General features: G+C 32.7%; 3 protein-coding genes across 6 annotated transcripts; 1 reads left to right on the plus strand and 2 right to left on the minus strand.

Moving 5' to 3' along the window:
• Positions 1-3,520: 3,520 nt before the first annotated feature.
• On the minus strand, positions 3,521-7,721 carry LOC105343481 (mevalonate kinase). Of its 2 annotated transcripts, none has more exons than XM_066079132.1 (9): positions 7,625-7,721; positions 6,876-7,023; positions 5,784-5,934; positions 5,434-5,699; positions 5,180-5,225; positions 4,955-5,045; positions 4,625-4,753; positions 4,191-4,344; positions 3,521-3,720 (listed from the first exon to the last, which is right to left on the minus strand). In XM_066079132.1, exons 1-9 carry the CDS (start codon positions 7,673-7,675, stop codon positions 3,611-3,613), a joined length of 1,146 nt encoding a protein of 381 aa, XP_065935204.1. In that variant the 5' UTR covers positions 7,676-7,721; the 3' UTR covers positions 3,521-3,610. The 2 variants fall into 2 exon arrangements, with proteins under 2 accessions (XP_065935204.1, XP_011449180.3); XM_011450878.4 differs by lacking the exon at positions 7,625-7,721 and adding an exon at positions 7,234-7,389.
• On the plus strand, positions 7,347-10,034 carry LOC105343480 (corrinoid adenosyltransferase MMAB). Its single transcript, XM_011450876.4, has 9 exons — positions 7,347-7,447; positions 8,073-8,116; positions 8,396-8,489; positions 8,673-8,724; positions 8,840-8,912; positions 9,055-9,152; positions 9,250-9,314; positions 9,636-9,695; positions 9,802-10,034. The coding sequence occupies exons 1-9, from the start codon at positions 7,389-7,391 to the stop codon at positions 9,911-9,913; spliced, it is 657 nt and encodes a 218-aa protein (XP_011449178.3). The 5' UTR covers positions 7,347-7,388; the 3' UTR covers positions 9,914-10,034.
• An 844-nt stretch (positions 10,035-10,878) lies between these two features.
• On the minus strand, positions 10,879-20,197 carry LOC105343479 (eukaryotic translation initiation factor 3 subunit C). Of its 3 annotated transcripts, none has more exons than XM_066079136.1 (23): positions 20,088-20,197; positions 19,475-19,589; positions 19,294-19,359; positions 19,033-19,109; positions 18,461-18,576; positions 18,105-18,230; positions 17,948-17,981; positions 17,712-17,800; positions 17,413-17,546; positions 16,926-17,046; positions 16,562-16,824; positions 16,253-16,349; positions 16,043-16,155; positions 15,554-15,677; positions 15,339-15,368; positions 14,972-15,172; positions 14,462-14,587; positions 14,100-14,253; positions 13,769-13,962; positions 13,164-13,367; positions 12,725-12,893; positions 12,148-12,177; positions 10,879-11,162 (listed from the first exon to the last, which is right to left on the minus strand). In XM_066079136.1, exons 2-22 carry the CDS (start codon positions 19,573-19,575, stop codon positions 12,167-12,169), a joined length of 2,550 nt encoding a protein of 849 aa, XP_065935208.1. In that variant the 5' UTR covers positions 19,576-19,589; positions 20,088-20,197; the 3' UTR covers positions 10,879-11,162; positions 12,148-12,166. The 3 variants fall into 3 exon arrangements, with proteins under 3 accessions (XP_065935208.1, XP_065935207.1, XP_065935206.1); XM_066079135.1 differs by having other exon boundaries at positions 12,148-12,201; XM_066079134.1 differs by lacking the exon at positions 12,148-12,177.

Genomic DNA, 20,197 nt, shown 5'->3' on the forward strand with positions numbered 1-20,197 from the left:
TATCCGAACACTTATACTTCCGCTCGAAATTTCATAGGAACTGAACAAATCTCGGTGAAGTCTTGTGAACTTTCATTCGAGCACCTCTGGATTTATTACATACTTAGCAATGATAAAGAAAACCTTCCGAACACATTCGCAGGGGTGAAATGTCGTTCTTAGTCGTACAGGTAAAAATTACTACAAATGTATGAGGCGCCGTTTTAATATCATTAAGGTATTTTCTAATATCAGAAAATAATTTTTTATATCAAAAATTCGAATTTCTGATATCAGAAAATGATTTTTAGATAAAAATAAAATCGATTTTGTGATATCAGAAAAAACGATCTATTTTCTGATATCAAAATCTATTTTCTGATATTAAAATCATTTTTTGATATCTGAAACTTGATTTTTTTTTATATCAAGCATCCATTTGTTGATATTAAAATAATTTTCTATATCAAAAATTCGAATTTCTGATATCAGAAAATGATTTTTAGATATAAAAAAATCGATTTTGTGATATCAGAAAAAACGATCTATTTTCTGATATCAAAATCTATTTTCTGATATTAAAAAATCATTTTTTGATTTCTGAAACTTGATTTTTTTATATCGAGAATCCATTTTTTGATATTAAAAATATTTGATATTTTCTGATATCAAAAAATAGATCGTATTTTCTGAAATAAAAAATGATTTTTTAATATCAAAAATTCGAATTCTTGATATCATAAAATTCATTTTCTGATATCAAGAATTCGAATTGTTGACATCAAAAAATTATATTTTTTGATATTAGAAAATCGATTTCTTTAATATCAAATTTTTTTATATCAATAATTATTTTTTGATATCAATATATTTCAAATTCTTGAAATCAAATATTTATTTTTTCATATCAGAAAATACCTTAAAAATATAAAAACGGTGCCTCATACAAATGGTAGCATTTGGTTACCAGTGGCAACCATAGTTCACCGATGGCAACCAAATGCCAATTTTCTAAAACCACCAATGGTACAACTCTAAATGCACCTATAGTATGATTACCATAATATTCATGATTTGTCTTTAAAGGTGTATGTGGTGTATTTGGAGTAAAATTTTTGACATGAGTTTTAGTAAAAATATACATCATGCTTCTTATAATTAGACGTTTCACAAACACTAGGTCTTTAAAACATGTTCTTTCTTTAGTTATTTGTCTCTAAACTTTGCTACACGTCTGATGAATATTGATGCGATCGGCCATTTGTAGCGCCACTGCGCATGAGTGCGGGAAAACCTAGTATTGAAAACACGACGGAAGAACAGTTTGTTTACAAATTAGAATCACGTTTTTGCATGTCTTAAATTAGATAATTCTTTTATCAAATAATACTCGAAGCATTATTATTCCGTTATTCATTAATGTAGAACGATATAAATTGCTAATTATTATGATAATGTGTAATAAAGATGAAACACTATTTTAGCATCAACGACACGGTAAAATGAGTGAATACCCTCTCTCCTGAGGGATGCATGTACTGAGAGTGTTTATTTATTCTTTATTCAAAAATTTGTCTAAACGAAAATCCACTTGTGGTTCATATCTGACAGTTAAGACATGGAACACATGGAGCACGCACGAACCTGACTACCAAAACCCCTACAACTTCATGATAAAAACTTATTAAACTTAAGTTAAATTCAGCTTTAATTCCTATTCCATCAATCTACATGAACATGGTCTCCGATGACAATATTCCCTTTGTCTCTATCCTTGTCCGTCTGTCTTTTTTTCTTTCTTGGCCAAATCTGTCAAACTTAACGGTATTACGGGTATACCTATCTTTCTCGTCGTTGCCATTGTTGTTGTGATGGACTGAGCGTGGTATCGCGTGGCCGATTTAAGGCGGGGTTTATTCAAATGCTGTTTTTATTGTGGACGTCAAAATAATTATAAAAATTATTTATTAATTTCTATATCTTTTTAACCCGATTGATATAAACTGCGTAATTTATTGTGAAGATATATCTTTATATAAAATATTTAAACAAATAAATCAATCAAATATTTCTTACCATGAAAAAATACGCCACATATACCTTTAAGTAGCAAAAGTTGTTTCTTGTATCTTGTATTGCTGAATCCTGTAGTGGTATCAATAGATTTTGTTTTATAAATGTTAAAAAATAATATGTCAATAAAATTCATTCGGGATATGAAGGTAGCGACATTGCAGGAAAAATACATAACCCGCGTAAGCGGGTTTTGTTAATTTTTCCTGCAATGTTCGCTACCTTCATATTAACCCCGCATGAATCATCAAAGAAAGCATTTTATTGTTTATATTAACATCTTTCTTTAACTAATTAATAAATTGATTATGAAAAGTTAGTAAAATTCACTAAATTACTGTTAATGTACATAAGTACGTCAGCTACAAGAAACAGCCAAATCGTCTCTTGTGAGACTTTGAGTCTGGCATCATCATGATTATTTCGTGCAGTCCGTGAGTTTACTTAGGTCGCTGTAGATTCAGACCAAACGATAAACAGGGCGTGTCAATTTCAGTCCTGTCACTATCAGCCGCTGTAGATTTCGACCAATCAATAAATGGGGCGTGTCAATTTCAGTTTGGCTGTTTCTGTAGAGATATGAATTGACTATATTTTTCCGTTAGAAAAAGAGGAAATAGTAGATGTAAATATATGTATATATAAATGGTAGATGTAGAGATATTGTATATGATTGTTACTTAAAATAAACCTGGTACTTCTAACACTACATGTTGTATTAACTTTAATAATGAAATACATCTCAATACCATATTTATTACAAAAAAATACTTGTGTACTGTATGAAAATGAAAATTGAATGATAAATTCTAAAGTTTGAGATTCTACATGTTGTTTTATATGCAATTTATGCATACAAGAACAGGAAAATGCCTTTTTAAACACTTTAAACAGCTGTCTAACTGCGCAGCTACAGATTTATTTTAAAGTTTTAAAAATGTGAAATGTTTAAATCTTGCACATTTATGCTGTAACTTTGCCTCAAAATTTTTATCAACCAGCATGGGATCTATTTATAGAAAAAAGCACTATAAACTGCGATAAATGGCAAACAATTCCAAAATGTACTCTCTGACAAGCGAGCCACTGTCTTTATCACTAATAACTGAATCTTTTGAACATATTTAAGATAGTAAAAAATTTGCGACACCCTACTCTCAAACAACAGTTGACAAAAGGCAACGCGATAGTGGTCTTTGATTAATCCTCGGATCCTCTGTCATAACTGAAGACTGTGTTTCATATTTTTCTTTTTTGAGGAGGTAAAAATGCAAACACAAATTCCATAAAAACTAAGCCATGACAAAATTCTATTGATTTCTGAGAACTGTTCAGAAACTTTTGAAGTGTGAACACAAAGTAACTGGACTGTGTGTAAACCATTCCAAAGAAACATCCAAGCAATCTTGTATGGTCTAGTTACACTTAAACAGAATCCATCAGTTCTTCAGTGAGCACACCACGTACATGAACGTGACATTTATTGTGAAAAAATTCCCAATTCTGTTACTATAGAACCAGATGGTAAATTGCACTGCCCTAACTCTGTCCTTCCTCACTACAGTGATGTCAACGCTACGCCTGGTCCACCAAGTGTGCATTCCCAGCATTCAAAGTTTCGAGTCCTCATCTCCCTTTTTAAAGACTCAATTGCTTCTTCTGAAACGTCTGCAAGTGATGAAAGAAAATCTAACTTTAATAACTCTCTTTATCATTCAGTTTTGTCATCTACAAAAATTTTTCTACAAGGCTATCCAAGGATGAAATGACTCCTCTTTGTTTAAGTTATTAATCAATGAAAAAATATAAATAAATTATAATTACCCCATTTAAGTTATAAAGTACAAGGTATCATTACCAGAATGTCCATGACAAAAGCAAATATTTTGTCTTGCATATAATACTGTATACAAGGTAATATTTAACCCATGTAATTTACGCCCTTTTTCATTTGCAAACAGTATCGCCCTGTCTTGAATTTGCCCAGACACAGTTGTGTTTGAAGAGATATAATTTGAGACACTAGAATTCGCCCAGTGTTAAATTCGCCCGCAAACAAAAAGGGCAAAAATAAAATTGGGGCGAACATTTCCCTGTATACAGTATTTATAACATTTCATCTGTAACAGGAATCGTACCTGGCCTAATTACACAATAAGCGCAGCCACCTCCACCTGCCCCCGTCAGTTTGGCATGGAAGCCTACCCTAGAGCAAGTAAGACAAATCTCATCTAACGTCGGATGGCTCACTCCTAGGGCTTGTAGTAAGTGCTGGTTGACATCTATGAGATTCTAAAACAGCATCATACTACTAATTTTGCAGCAAATTGAAATGTTTTTCGTAAAGGAAAATTCTTTGGTAAATTGACAATGTGTATGCGTATTGTTGACAATATACAGCTCAATAGCAGAGAAAAAAAAATCACATTAAAGTTTAGATATAGGAATTCACTCTGCATGTAGATTTTTAAAATGTTACTTTCTTTCATTCATTGCAACAGCATTTAAATGTTTAAAAATGTGGCAAAATTTTATTTTCATATTTTGAGAATACAGGTTAGATGTGCTTTACCTCTAAATCAGAATAGGCTTTTGATATGGTAACATCATCACAGTTTTCACACATTTGGTCATATGCCTTCATCACTGCATTTGTGATTTCATCCATGGATTGAAGTATTGGTTCATAAATCACAGGATTCTGAAAAGTTTATATTTGTATATGTACTGGTATATATTTTTTCCCATAGTCATGATGAAGAAAATGTTAAAATAAGAAAAGCATTTTTTTAAAGATTTGATAGATAGCAATATCATTGCTGGGCTACAGTAATTAAAATAAATATACCGGTAAAATAAAATATCTGTGATGATGATGATGATGAAAACTTTTATGTATTACCTTTTCTTTTCTCTCCTTTACTAATCCAACCAACTTCTTTGTAGATCTAGGCATTTTTGTATTGATAAGAAGTATGTTGAGCTTAGGAATGCTATTAAAACAACAAATATATTCACATTATTCAAGTTATTAAATACAGATTAAATCAAATGAAAAAAAAACACAAATTCAAATATACAGGACTTTTCTTTTATTCAAAATCAGATTGGATAATAACTTATTTACCTTTGTAAAGGTGTTATTTCTCCCCTCTGGAAATGAATGGCCCCACCTTAAATAAAACATTATAAAAATTGCTTAGTGTCATCATTTGTTACTGCCAAAATTACATCACAAAAATTGGTGACAGTCAGATTAAAAACCTCTCTATTGCTCCCCAATGTTATTATAATAAGAGAACATCTCTCACTATGACAGTCACAATTTGGAGTAAGCAATGGGTTTGATTTTGATCTAAACTGGAATTGGCCTCTACTTACCGAATGTGGCTACAGAGTTATCTACACCGGATGGGTTTCCATGAATGATTTTTTCTCCAAAGTAGGCCCACTTATTTATAAGTTCTAAATCTTGTTTGGACCAAATCCTTTTGTTTGATCCTTTTTCTGAACATTCTGGAGTTTGAATGAAATCAAAGAGAGTCAAAAATCCTGCAGCCAAACATGATGAAAAGCTAGCTGAGGATCCCAGTCCAGCTCCAATTGGAAGATCTGACTTTCCTACTAATTCAACTCCTTGTTTCTTTCTGAAAAAAAGTCATTGATAGCATAATACATGTATCATTAATCTGCAGAGTAAATATACACAACACCTGTTATAAAATCCTTACCCTGATATTTTTCTTAAAGAGCAAAACAAAGATGCTGTCGTAAATATTGTCTGTTGTTTCAGCAAAGACTCCACATTGGTATATTGTAATTCTAAACATTTTAGAGAATCTCTAACACTTTCATTTGGTAAGCATGGCTCATGTAGGCTTCCTAGTAAGAAATAAGACATAAAATCGTCATTTAAAACAGCTTAAAATCTTTCAAAAATCCAAGCAGCATCTTTGTTGATAAATCACACAATTAAAAACAATTGATCAAGAAACTCGAGTAACCTTCACTACAATATTTTCAATGATTCAGGCACATTACAGCGAATTACAGAATACTGGTAGAGTTTTCAATAGCTTGTTGGATTGCTCAATAGGGTATTCAATTTGGTCAGCAAGGTATCACATCAGGTTTAAATCTAGGTCCTGTGTTTACCCAAGTGTAGATTGTTATTTTGCACTCAACCCATTCATTTGACACAAAGAAAACCTCTAGAACACTCTCTCCTATTGTTAGCTATTCTATTCATAGACTTTTAAAAAGAATGTTCACCTGGACAGCACTGGATTCTATAGAGCATCAATTCTGCTTGGAGTAATTTGAATTTTGTTTTTCCAAAAATTTAATTCAAAAGACATTTCTGAAGAAACAAACAAAAGAGAAAAGCATAACCTTAAGATTTACGGAGATATTTTTTTCCTGCAAAAAATCATTAGACATTTTGGTTCCCCAACTCCTGGTGCAAATACAGCACTAAGAGTATTTTTGTGTTGTGACTGCTTAATTAGTTCAGACTTTTATAGCAGTAATGTAGGATAACAGGGAGAAACAAAAAAGGCCAAAATGTGCAAATGTTTACTAGATTAACTCACTTTATCACTGTCATACCTGAGTAATCACATGACCTAGATTTAAACCTAATGTGATACCTTGCTGACCAAATTGAATACCCTATTGAGCAATCCAACAAGCTATTGAAAACTCTACTGGTATTCTGTAATTCGCTGTATTAAATTGATTTAAATTCTAAATTTGATGAGTCCTTCCTTCTTGCTTATTGATTATTTTCCAAATCAAAAATTACAACGGACATACATATTAACCTGATACTTCGCTTTCTAATATTGTTAGATCAGTAGAACCAATTCTCTCTTTGATGTTCAGGTCAGAAAAATCTAAAGAAATTATGTTTTCTTCCAGTGCTCTGATTTTGACAGTTGTTCGAAGACTTAAACTGCTGGCGATGGCTTTCTGAAAATGAAAATCAATCAGCATTGATATACAAATATACACTGACAAATACGAAATGAATTCATTCTCTAACACCAGTGACATTGTGATAGCAGATGATAGATTGATGTGGAGAAAACTGCAATGTTCTAAATCGATAAATCACGATTGAATTACATCACGGAACTTTCTTATTAAAAATAAATATACTTTGGATAAAATGAAGACTACCTTTCCGTAAACAACAGAGTGTTCGCCATGTAAAATAACCTTTCCAGGCGCGCTAACAACAAACTCCATGCTGGATTGGGCGTTTTCAGTTTTCCTCCTCCATACAAAGAAGAGTTCCTATTATACCTACTTTCACTTTCTCTCTGACCTCAGCAATGTATCATGCAACGAAATTATTCAAAGTAGCTGGACATATTTCAGTAAGGAGTACAAGGTAGTGTGGACTGATAGACTATTTTCTATAGGTTTACTTATTATAAATATTAAATTACTAGCAATTTTTAAATGAGAAACAAGAAAAGAAAATCCAGTATGGTAACGTTATACTTATAGTTGCCAAGCCTGCTACTAGTGCTACTTGTATAAACTTTAGTAAGAGATAACTTCAGACCTTTGTCAGACCTCGGGGACTTCTTATCCGATCTTCTATACTAATCAACATGTTGTGTATCACCTGTTCTGTTGGAGCAAATAACCACCTGATATACTAAGTAAATGCGGTGGCTTATCAACAAATACATGTACCTAGGTTGTATATATACATGTGCATGTAACTTAAATACATACCGACCATGGCAAGGCATGTAGCATTTTGTTGATCTATCAATTTTATATTTTGCGGTTTGTATATAATTATATTGATATTACTAATGGTTCACATTGAAAAAAAAAACATATACATGTATTGATTAATTCTATTAATACATATGCAACATTTCATTTAAAACTGTGTATTTACTTTTATAATCAACATTTTTTTCTTGAATATGTGTTAATGACTTTTTTCTATACTCTTCAATGCTCATCAAACATCATTTCAATTATTTTTGGCTTTTCAGCTCAAAGTCCTTTCCAAAGATTTACACAAAGACCGGCGACAAAGGTACATACATGTTCAATGTACATGTTTAGGGTTTACACAAACAGGCAATGTTCATTATTAAGAAAGTTTCATAAAAAGTTTACAAATTAAAGGATTTTTCAGTTCAATGGTAGGATTTTATGGGGTCAGCCATTTTTGGGGAAACGATTAGAAAAATACTTACCGGTATATTTATGTATAACGTAGATTTTCCTGTTTTATCAGCAATTTGGGTATTGAACACGTCAGATACATGTATTATAGACTTCAGTTAGTCTGTAGAGCAATTTGTTTTGCTAGGTACCTCTTCGACATACACAGGTGAGCGGAGATCCAAAGATGACATCATATTTGAAGCTTTAGGGTCAACAGATGAACTGACTTCAGCTATTGGGTAAATCCTTTTGATTTGTTATTCATTTGATTAAAGATTAATGGTGTAAGACATTACTTTCTTTTTTATATACCATAAAAAATAGCAAAAATAAGAAATTAGAAAAATGTAAAAAATATATGACATTTACATAACCAATATATATGATTTGAATTGCTTTAATCAATTTTTTCCTTTTTGAAGAGTAGCTGCAGAGTTCTGTAAGGATCAAGTTCTTGTCAATCAACTAGAACAGGTGATGACTTTGTTAGGTACATTTTATAGTGTTCTCATATTAAAATTCAGAATTGAAAAGTTCAAATAATTCTAAATTGTACAGCGTTTATACCCTCTTTTCAACCACCGTTTAGGTTCAGTGTGTTCTTCAAGACATTGGATCATGTGTTGCTACTCCACATTCTTCTGCAAGAGAAGCCCATTTAAGTATAAAAAATCTGTTTTTACTCTTTTGCATCATGCTTGTTTCTTTGTGTTCTCCAAACAACATGCATCTCTCTGTTTCTTTTTTATAGTTTGTTTTTATGTACCCAGTAAAATAAAGCAATTTTAAATTATCTTATCCTAGAAAACACAGAATTTAAACTCACTTTTACTACTGATTTGGAAAAGTGGATTGATAAGTACACTGAAGAGTTACCTCCTTTGAAAAACTTCATCTTGCCTGTAAGTTAATTACCATGTACATACACACAACTTTTTGATAACAATAAAACACTAAGCATTTATAAAACATTTCTCTGATTCTGTAATTTTTTTGTAGTCTGGAGGCCATTGTTCATCTCACCTTCATGTTGCTAGATCAATTTGCAGAAGGGCCGAGAGAAGGCAAGTGCTTGTACTAGTTGTTAAAGCTTAAATATCTCTTTTTAAATATCATTGTATACTGTACGTGGAATCATCTAAATGCTTGGGGCAAAAATTTTGCAGATTGTCAATTTTTAAAATGTTCATTTGGAGGATTTTGTGGAATTGCTTGTCATTTATGTGATAATGAACAAAGTGTTCCATATTTGTTGGGGATGTTAATTTAATTTGTAAGAAATCTACAAAAAAAAAATTTAAGCTCCCAAGAAATTTTAATGTTTCCACAGTAATCATGAAATTTCTTGACAGATTTTTAATGGTTTACATGTATGTTTATTTTAGAGTTGTTCCACTAGTGAAAGCAAATGAAGTATCCCAAGAACCTTTAAAATACTTAAACAGGTTGGTATTTTAATGAAATCTGTGCAAAGTTGTCAATTTGAATTTGATATACATGTAACACATTCAAAGTACAGTGTATATTGCATCCTTCTTACTTGTGTTGCAGACTTAGTGATTTTTTGTTCACGGCTGCAAGATATGCAGCAATGAAAGATGGAAAGGAGGAGAAAATTTACAGTCGACCAAAATCTCCAGATGACAGCGACTCATCAAAATGATGGAATTTGACATTATAATTTTTTTAAGTTCTGAAATGCTCAAATTGCTTATTATATACATGTATTTATATTTCTTTAGTGAATAAAGAGTGCTCGTCTTTTGCCATTTACTTTATATTCATTTGGCTTTTCACTGCAAATAAGTCATCACTTGCATTGTAAAGCAAATGTATAAGCTTATTGACAGGGAACACAAATGATGTGTACACTTGTCTGGAACCACAAAAATACATATACATGTATTTGTATGTTACATGACACTTATCAATGCTTATATAATGAAAGTCGCAAGTTTAAATAAAAGTTTTGGACGTTAAACAATTTGGAATGTCAGAGATTTTCAAAAGTATGTCATCTTGACCTACATTCGGACCACTGCACACCTTGCTACTAGGATCCATCAGCATTTAAAGTTTGATGGAACTAGGCATCACAGTATAACTTGGGCAGGATTTAATTACAAGAAACCAAAAATTTCCCTAACAAGTCCTTCACTTCAATCACTTGACAATCCCCCCACCCCCCTTTTAAAGATTCATAAGCTGACCAACTTTTGATGTTCCAGACCAAGCCATACCAAAATATGACTCATCAAATAAAGCGAAAGAAAATTACTACTGTAAAAGGAATAGAATGACATTTGTGATGATGTTTGATTATTTTGAAGATTGTGCTTGAAGAAACACAAAAAAAAAAAAAATGTAATCTACCATTTTAAGGTGTGTTGAATGTAACGACAAAATTTAGTAGAAGGTAGTCACTGAAAGAGTAACAAATTGGGAACATCTAAGGTGTCTGATCAAGTAAGCAACAACTGTGCAATAGTGATGAAACAACCTTTATGACAGAAGTATGGAATGATATACTACATTTGTTGCATTGTCTTCCTCCGATATAGTATTACATTTTTACAAATGATTTACAAAAAGCTGCCATCATTTGGAAAAGAAAACATTACAGGTAAATTGTTCTAAATGAAGTTTATTTCTTTACCAAGAGTAGTCAAATCAGAATACATGTATTAAATAATTAATTTCAAATGACATACAAGATTACATGTACATGAAAACAATGTCCTTAATCACCACTTCCTCCTTTCATAATTCTTCTTAATGCAGTCCATAGTTTTAGCACTATCAATAAGCACGCTCACGCTGTGAATAATTTTGACGTTGATTTCTTCTGTCTTGCCAATTTTGATTCCTGTTTTGCTGGTAATTACCTTGGAAACGATCTTGTCTGTCTTGCACTAAAAAGAAAATTTGGCAATGATATTACTAAAAAAAATTTAGATTCAAAAGTGATACCGGTATTAATAAATACATGTACTGTATAGTAAAAAGTAAAGCATAAAAATATATTAAATTTTGTAAAGCAATTCTGTTTTTGCCATCACCAAACATAACACGATTACACAAGTGCATTACATTTCCCCATCCTCATCCAAACACATACATCTGATTTTTTTAAAAACTGTTTCTCAAATACATGTATTTAAATGAGGTATTCAATCCTCTGTACAAGAAATTTAAACAAGTGGCAGATGAATAACAGAATCTTGCAACAAATGAAATAAAACCCATACACTCAATAACAAAGTGCAGTGTTTTCCATTTACTTCAGAGTAAAGGGTTGAAGATCAGTTGTCACAGGCTAAGGGCTGATGAACAGAACTCTGTCGGAAAAAGTTTTTTTTAATTTTTGATTTTTTTAAGTGGCATTTTTATCGATTAAAGGCAGTCAAATTGGCCAGTTACCAGTTCTTATGGAAAACACTGAATGTGTTCATTATCATTTTTGAACAAAGTACCAGATCTACATGTACACCTAATATGATAAGAGAATCTAAACGGCCTATTTTGCCGAGAAATTAAAAAGAATCTCTTTGCAACTATTCCATTAATTTGATCATAGTTCATGTTAAGATAAATTTTGATGTTAGTGTATCGAACATCTATAATTTTAGTCAATGAATTTGACATAATCCTATGCATATTGGGCGATAAACATGTACGTTTCAACCCAAATACAATTTATCGTGACTTGTGGTGTTTGATTATTTCTAAGCATTTTAATGTGGTGTCTTATTATTTCTAAGGATTTTATAAAAGAAAGTGATTGATATATCAAAGTAACCCTAATTAATATCCGACCACCAATTCGCATTTTGAAGGGCATCAAATATCCCATCATGCACCATTCACCAGAGGTTACTGATATGACAATGCACTCACCCCTCTATTTACCATGATGTTAGAAAAGGTCTGCTTAAAACATAGTGAGTAAGTCTACAATGGCATCAAATTAGTAACAACTACTGTGCAACATGCTTCAAAGCTCTAGAAGGCTTTCTAAAAATTACTGTACAGAATACAAGTGTATCAATCCGAAAACAAATTGACCAATTAATAGCTTAATCATGAAATCTTAGAGTTTTATTGTTAGTAACAGTTAACGTATTAAGTGTATTTATATGTACATTATAATTTACAACAGTATGTACATTATAATTTACAACAGTTTATATTATGTACATATAATACACAAAAGCCTGAGAGAGAGAGAAAGAGCATCTTCTTGAATTGTTCTTGGCAAAGTATTGTTGTATTTGACACTACACATATTTGACAAATTTTCATATTTTTTTCTTCTCTCTAAAACAACCACAAAATTTGAAAATAGTAAGCTTTGCAATAGATTGAATACAAGTGTATTAGTAAAATCCTGTTAGTATTTGAGCTCATAAATACATATACTCCATGTGATATGGGGCCACATAAGAAACAACTGTATTGCAATACATGTACTTACTGCCCCCTGACTTCTGAAAGAACAGGTTGCCTTGCTTGAGTTCCATGATTCTCTCGTTGTTGTCGACCAGAGAGGAGACTTTCTCGGAGAGCTGGAGGGCAAGGGACTGGAGACGTGTGGGCTCGGTACGGTGCATCACCACAGTGTGGGTGGGCTCATCCAGGGAGGCCTGGGGGGACAAGTAGATTTAAGTAGACCATACATTGTAAAATCTAGATTTTTTTATCACTGCATACTAAATAAATTTTATTGTTTGTATTTTTTCATTATGCCCAGTTGTATTTACAGAATATTTCATTAAATACCATCTGAGGAAGAAAAGATATATTTTATGTTTTTGATAAAAAGCAGATTTTATTACTAACACTTTGAACAATACTAAAATTTAGAATTAACATGCAAGTCTATTTATTAATGTGCACAAGGTAGTCCTACATACCATGAGTTCTTCATTGATGATCATCTTACTGATGATGGAGTGAACAACACCCTGGTCGATCTCAAACATCTCGGCCAGCGTCTCGAGACTCAGTGAGTCGTACACACTGCTGTATGTGAACAAGTATGTCCGTAGACTCTCCTCCTGAATCTTGCTAGTCACCATTTCCTGTACAGTCTCACTCTTGTAGAACAGCTCCCATACCTATACATCAACAAAACAGCACCATAGTAACAATGTACAGCTTTATATAGAATCTGGAAGATTGTGCAAAACTTTCATAATTATAAGTTTATACAAATTATTGTGTTGAATAAAGTACAGCATTTTTTTTTATTCCGAAATTTTTCTTCATAAACACATTCATGTAAAAGTTTACATGTACTGAGTTTACATGTAATGAATATTTATCAGCATCATTCTAGCAGAACAATTAACAACACACAATTACAAAGCAACTCATGCAATCATTAATGTACAAACTAAATGTATAGATCTTTACCTCATTCATGCACACATTGAAATTACTTATTAGCATGTCATCTTTATAGATGTTTAGTGTTCATGCACCTATTGAACTAAGCAGTATGTGTCTAAATGTTTACCTTGGCATTCATCTTCTCATTGATGATGTAGTTCTTGCACTCTTTCCAGTTTCCAGTCTTCATGGCTTTGGAGGCGGCCACCACGTGCTCCCTCATACTCTCAGGGGGACCAGTCAAAGCCTGGCGTTCGCTCATCCGCATCACGTGGTGGAAGTTCTTACTGATCATTCTTCGCCTGGCATCCATCTCATGGGCTATCATGTACCAAAAATTGTCAGTACTAATTGGGGCTTACTTTTGATAAGAATAACCCAAATTTATCAATTTATTATCCATTCTTTGCATTTTTTTTATTATCTGTAAAAAATGAACACAACAAGGGAAAACTAACCTGCCATATAAGGAACTTCGATCAACATGGCTGACACAAGGTAGACACATTCCAGTAGCTCAAGGTTGATGTGCATGTGATAGGGAAGCAGACGACGCTTCTCAATCTTCTCCTGTTCTGGTGTTCTCTCGTGCTGACGTTGGAGCAATAAACCCTAGGAATATAACATTCTATTAGAGTTTTTGTCCAAACAGGGCAAATGTTATCTTCATTGATCACAATTTCCTATTGCATCTAAAACTCTTTATGCACTCAATATGTCTGTCTTTTAATGAAAATTAGGATGAGAATCTTTAAATAATTAAACATGAATTTTTCGCTTCATTTCTCTAATGACCTGAAATAAATGAACATTAGATTACCTGTGCCAAAAGTTCCTTGGCTCTTCCACCACTCTGAATGTCCACTAAAGCATTGTGAGCATCTCTAATATTTCCTTTTCTGAATGCACACAAACCTAATTGCACCATTGTCCTGTTGTAGAGAATCTGTAAAATATACATGTATATGCAAAATGTCAGTAGTCAGTACATACAGAAAAAAGAAAAGAAAAGAAAAAACTTCAGAAAGCATTATTTCTCATGCAAATGATTGATACAATGTACATGGCAACAATTTCAAGAGCTATATCCCCAATACTTCAGAGGATCAACCAACATTTTCAAAAACTTGTTACTGCATGTAAAACGCCTTGCTGTTTTAAGTCTCCACTTTAAATTACACTTAATCAAAAAAAAGTGAGACATCAAAAGCTTTTTTCCTTAAATAACTTGGCATCTGTTCAAATTGCAGAAAATATTTCATCTTGTGGACATAAAAATATCCCATTGCTCATCTTGATTTTGGGAGTAGCGTAACTTTTAGCACCATACCTGAGTAGGAACATCCGAGTGCTGGATGGTGTCCTGGAGGTGAGACATTAGCATCAGGTCGCGGGCCTGGTACCACCGGTCGTGGAGAGCCTGGTGGTATATCTGACAAAGCATGGAGCGAGTCCGCAGACGGTCAGTCAGATCCTTGGCATAAATAAATTTACACATCTCCTCCATGTCTTTGAATGATTTATTCTCCAGCTGCAAATCACAAAGGATTTATATATTAGAAGGGAATGTCATTTCTTATATTTACTGAAAGGCCGAAATTTATTTGAATAGAATTTTGCCTTTTGTCAAGAATACAAGAGGTTCATAGTTTAATATGTACATGGCTAAATATTTACATAGAATCATTGATACAGACCTTAGGGTTATCATATGCTTCTGGGTCAAACTGTTAAAGAAAAAAATGTCTGTTTTTACTAACATGTTACACCTTTCTCATTACAAGATAATTTATCATCATATCTTATAATATATTTCATTTCCTAGTTCATGCATATTCAATGTTACACATACTTGAATGTCTTTTGTTAGTAATTCAAACAAGGATCTTCATGTTTATGAATTTACACGTACCTTGTAATACATGTGTTCTATCCTTCTGAGGTAAACCCGACAGATTTCCTCTGTGGTACCTCTTGGAACAAGGTAAGTCTGGAGACGATCTAAAATTACACATACTTCTTTCTCATCCTTCAATCTGTAAAAAAAAATTCCAATTGTACAATACACAATTCATGAAAAGACAAAATCACATGAGCATACTTGTATATATACTGTGGTTTCATTAGTATTCAAGGGTATCAATTTTCGTGGATAAAATGAAAGTCACAATTTCAAGGATACGTTAATTCGTGGCCAATGACCCTATCAATACAAAATGTTAATAGAAATTGCACTTCAATGAACATTTAATTTCGTGGATCAACTTAATAACGAAATCCACAAAAATTGGTATTCAACGAATATTGATGAAACCACAGTACATTGTACATGATATATTGATACTCTGTGGTGTAAAACAAGAAATATCTTTTTAAAATCACATTTCAAAGTTCTCTTTACCTGTCTACATATTCAGTACTATGAGCATCACACGCTTGTAACATTTTTGTAAATTCTTCGTCCATCCTCTCTACAATGGTTAGAACGCATCCCCTGACTCTGTAGGGTGGAGTCTACAAAACAACACATTATTTTTTATTGTCCTTACATACATGTACGGTACATGTACATAAAAGTATTTGAGTTGATTTACTGCTGAGAAAAACTTACAGTAACATTCTCACTCTCCTCCAAAATATTCTCTCCAATGTTGATGTCTGGGTTGGCCTCTACCATATCTAGTAACTCACTAACTCCTGCAAGACACCTGTAGAAAAAAGATACATGTCGTATTAAGTAACTCTCAATCTTTTAACATGACAATATATTTCTACTTATCAAAATAACTTCCCTTTTTATCAACCTAATTTTACAAAACGAGTCAAAGTATGGATTAATACTGATATACGATATTAACAAATGAATAGGGGGGGGGGGGAGCATTAAAAAACAGGGAAAATTAATTCAGTCAAGACTTACTTTTCCCACATTTCAGATCTCATGCAGGTGGCAATGTTGGGATTGTAATCATAGATAGCTGAAATGATGTGGAACATGATCTTCATGGAAATTGCTGGTCCGAGATTGTTGGCATTTGAGATGCTCTGAAGTTCTTTCAGCAGTGCAATCTGCTCGTTCCTGTCTGTACCTTTCTTTCCTCTAGCTGAGATGATTTCGTTCAATTTCTTTATGACTGCTTCGTGGTTCACTTCTGTGTCCTTGGCAAACATTTTGGGTGCTTCCTGTAATAACAGATTTGATCAAAAGCTGTCCACAAAATACCCAACAAATTGTTATGTTACTTACTGTACAAAAATGATGCCCATAAATATATATTAATAACCTTGATCATGGGGGCCCCCTTGGTGACCTCCTCCCATTCACCCCCTTCATCCTCTTCCCTCTTCTTCTTCACTCGTTTCTCTTTCTTTTCCTTCTTTTCTTTCTTCTCCTCTCCTGGTTGTCTGAGAAGAGAAATATCAGAATTGCTATTAACATGTTTGACACAAAGTAATAAAATAGCTTCGTAAACTCTTTGCACACATAGAAATAATTTCAATAAACCTGAAGAATCCGGCAAATAGAAAACCTTCAAAAAGAATTTATAGCTTTTCGTAATGGTTACTCCTGTTTTGTTTGTGAACACAGGAGCATAATTTCAAAAAGTATTTCAGAAATAAAAGCTTTCATAATGCACAAAAATATCATGATGGTTACCAGTACTATTTTCTGTTAACAAATAGACATACATGTAAATCTTAAGTAAGTTTACTTTTAAATCAACACATATCAAGCTGTAACTGCTACTGCAGAGCACTGTTGGGACCTACTTTTTCAAGAACATGGCGGCTGTGTAGACTGTGGTCCCCGGTCCCTCTCCTCCATCACTCTCCGAGCTGGAGCTGTCGGAACTCATCTCCCAGTCAATGTCATCGTCGTCATCATCGTCATCATCGTAGGTCACCTGTAAAAAAAGACAGCTCAATAAAACATCAGGCTAATGAAGCTACACACTGTAAACACATCTGTGTTGTACTCTACAGTGTATCGATGTGGACAAATGTGTACATAGATCAATATAAAACGAGAATATTTTCTACAAATTTTTATAATATGTGGACTTTCTCACCTTTTTGGAAGGTCTGCTCTCCTCCTTTGCTGCTTTCATTTTGGTGAAATCCTCACGGGCTTCTTCTTCTGATTTCTCTTCTTCGGAATCTAAAAAATTAAATAATTCCAGTTTAAACACAAACCAGCATTCAATATTTCACAGAGTAAAACTGGGTCTTTCTCAAATTACCTTTTATAGAGTGTGACCAAAAAAATAATGGCTACAATTCGATATATCTCATAAAGAAATCTTACCCACTGCTTCTTCTTCTTCACCCTCATCTGGATTCTATAAAAAAGATATTTAATAAATCACTTTTAATCTAAAATTTTATTTTCCTCTCTCATTGAGAGAATACATTGAATATTATCATATCAAAGTCAAAATTGATGCATAGAGGTTGATCGTTACCTCTCTGTATGTTGCGATATCTGATTCAAAGTCTCTGTTGTATTTCTTTAGTTTTTGTCTCAGGGTAGTTAGACCTTTAGCATTGTTCTTGCTCATCTGTTTCCTTCCTTCTCTGTCCTCCCAACACTGTCACCAATCAGAAATAGCTCATGAGAAATAATGTGAATATTGTTTCACATTCCACATGATCAATATCATTTAATTTGTCTTTACCTTTCTTTAATATTGTATAATGTCTTTCTGAGTTAGTAAATGCTGTACACAATATATACACTGCCTTTCATTTGATCTAATACTGTGTTCTTATTCACACTTATTTCTAACAAATGATGCTGATATATGAAATGCAAACCTACCTCACTGACAAAATCTTCAAGTTCCACCAAACACCTAAGAAAGAATCGTGGAATCTGGTTTTCTTTTTCAATGACTTTCTTTGATTTGTCATAGGCTTTTCCCAACTCCTCAAAATCTGTTTTAAAAAGAATGCAACTGTAATTGTTTGCGAAAACATCTTCAAGATACATGACAGAAGCTTGTTTTTCATTTCAATGTCTGATGCATTTTATTAGTCCCCTACTGGTTTTCACCGGAAGGGACTATAGATTTCCTCTGCGTCCTTCAGTCTGTCCCACTTCAGTTTTCCACACTTTTTTTCTTTATGCGTTTGAGGAATAATATGAAATTTGCTGAACAGCTTCAAAATGTCAAACTACAGATCAAGTTTACACTCTTGTAGCGTCTGGTTGACATATTTTCGAGAAAATTAATTTTTTATATTCCAATTTTTTAATGTTCGGGTTCAATATTCTGCATAACAGTGCATTGTTTTCACAATTTCCACACAGTAGGGGACGTGTATTGCTTATGCAATACTCTCAGAATGCTTGTTTTACAAGCACATGATTTCAAAAGCAACATATCTTACCTGTTAATACACTAGCCATATCCTTAATTTTCTTATGGTTTCCCATTTTCTTGATGATTTCTCTCAGTTCATCAAACCTAAAAAGAAATTTATACCAAGGTTTGTTTAATTATAATGGATAAACAAAAAAAATATTTAAGGGTTCTTTTAGTTATAAGGGATTACATAATATCTAATCCTCTTCTATGTTTTTGATCTTTAAGATGGATCAAGTTTTAAATTAATTTCTTTATCATTTAAAGGTATAAAAAATCATTATACCTTTTATCTTTTGCACTTCGTACTATACGTTTAGGTTCATCCTCATCATCACTAAAGGCATATGCTCTGTTGGAGAAAGAAAAAATTAAAATCTAAAATGTACTCAATTGCCATGCAATGACAGATTGGGCTATATAATAACAGTAAAATTTAGATTTTATCTTTACTTATAACTACTTACACTGGTCTTGCTGTTGAAGCCCCTGGGCGAGGAACATTAACCTCCGAATCTGAGGATGAACTGTCTGACTCTGAGTCAGAACCTTTGAAAAACCTGGACATTTTTCTTTAGTAAACTGAAAAATCAATTTGTAAAAGACACTGTAGAACAGACTTACATTTTAAGTTTATCATTTGCAAATAAATAATATCCAAAACAACAACTTGCTTCACTTAAAGCTAACATTCTCAGTTATCTAATCGAAATGAAACAATGTGTGCTATTTACTTGCAAAATTTGACTTGTAAAGCTGTTGCATTAAAAAATTTTGTTCTTAATTTTTCACTACAGTCTGGCAAAATAAACCGCTAAATTAAGACTTAAAATCACAGAATATAACGAAATGCAACATTCAAACAATATTAAATGTAAAAAACGGAAGAAAGAGTATAATTGAGGATCAGTTATTTGTGTGTGTACGTAGACATAGGAAATTCGAGTTACCTCGCACCATACTGTGTGATAAAATCTTAAGTTTTTTGCATTTGACAACATAAATTGGTTCTGTTTTGATTCCTAAGAATCAATGCTTTGTTCCTAATAAAGTTACAAGTATGATTCAAAGCTTCCTTACCTATAAATATCACTATTTCATTAAAATCATGAGGAAAGAAGTGCCGACAATGTGGGAATCGTGACGTCACTTTTAGACAATAACTCGCGATGCGTATCGAGAATTGAGTG

This window comes from Magallana gigas, chromosome 3 (genome assembly GCF_963853765.1).
Source record: "Magallana gigas chromosome 3, xbMagGiga1.1, whole genome shotgun sequence".
NCBI lineage: Eukaryota > Metazoa > Mollusca > Bivalvia > Ostreida > Ostreidae > Magallana > Magallana gigas.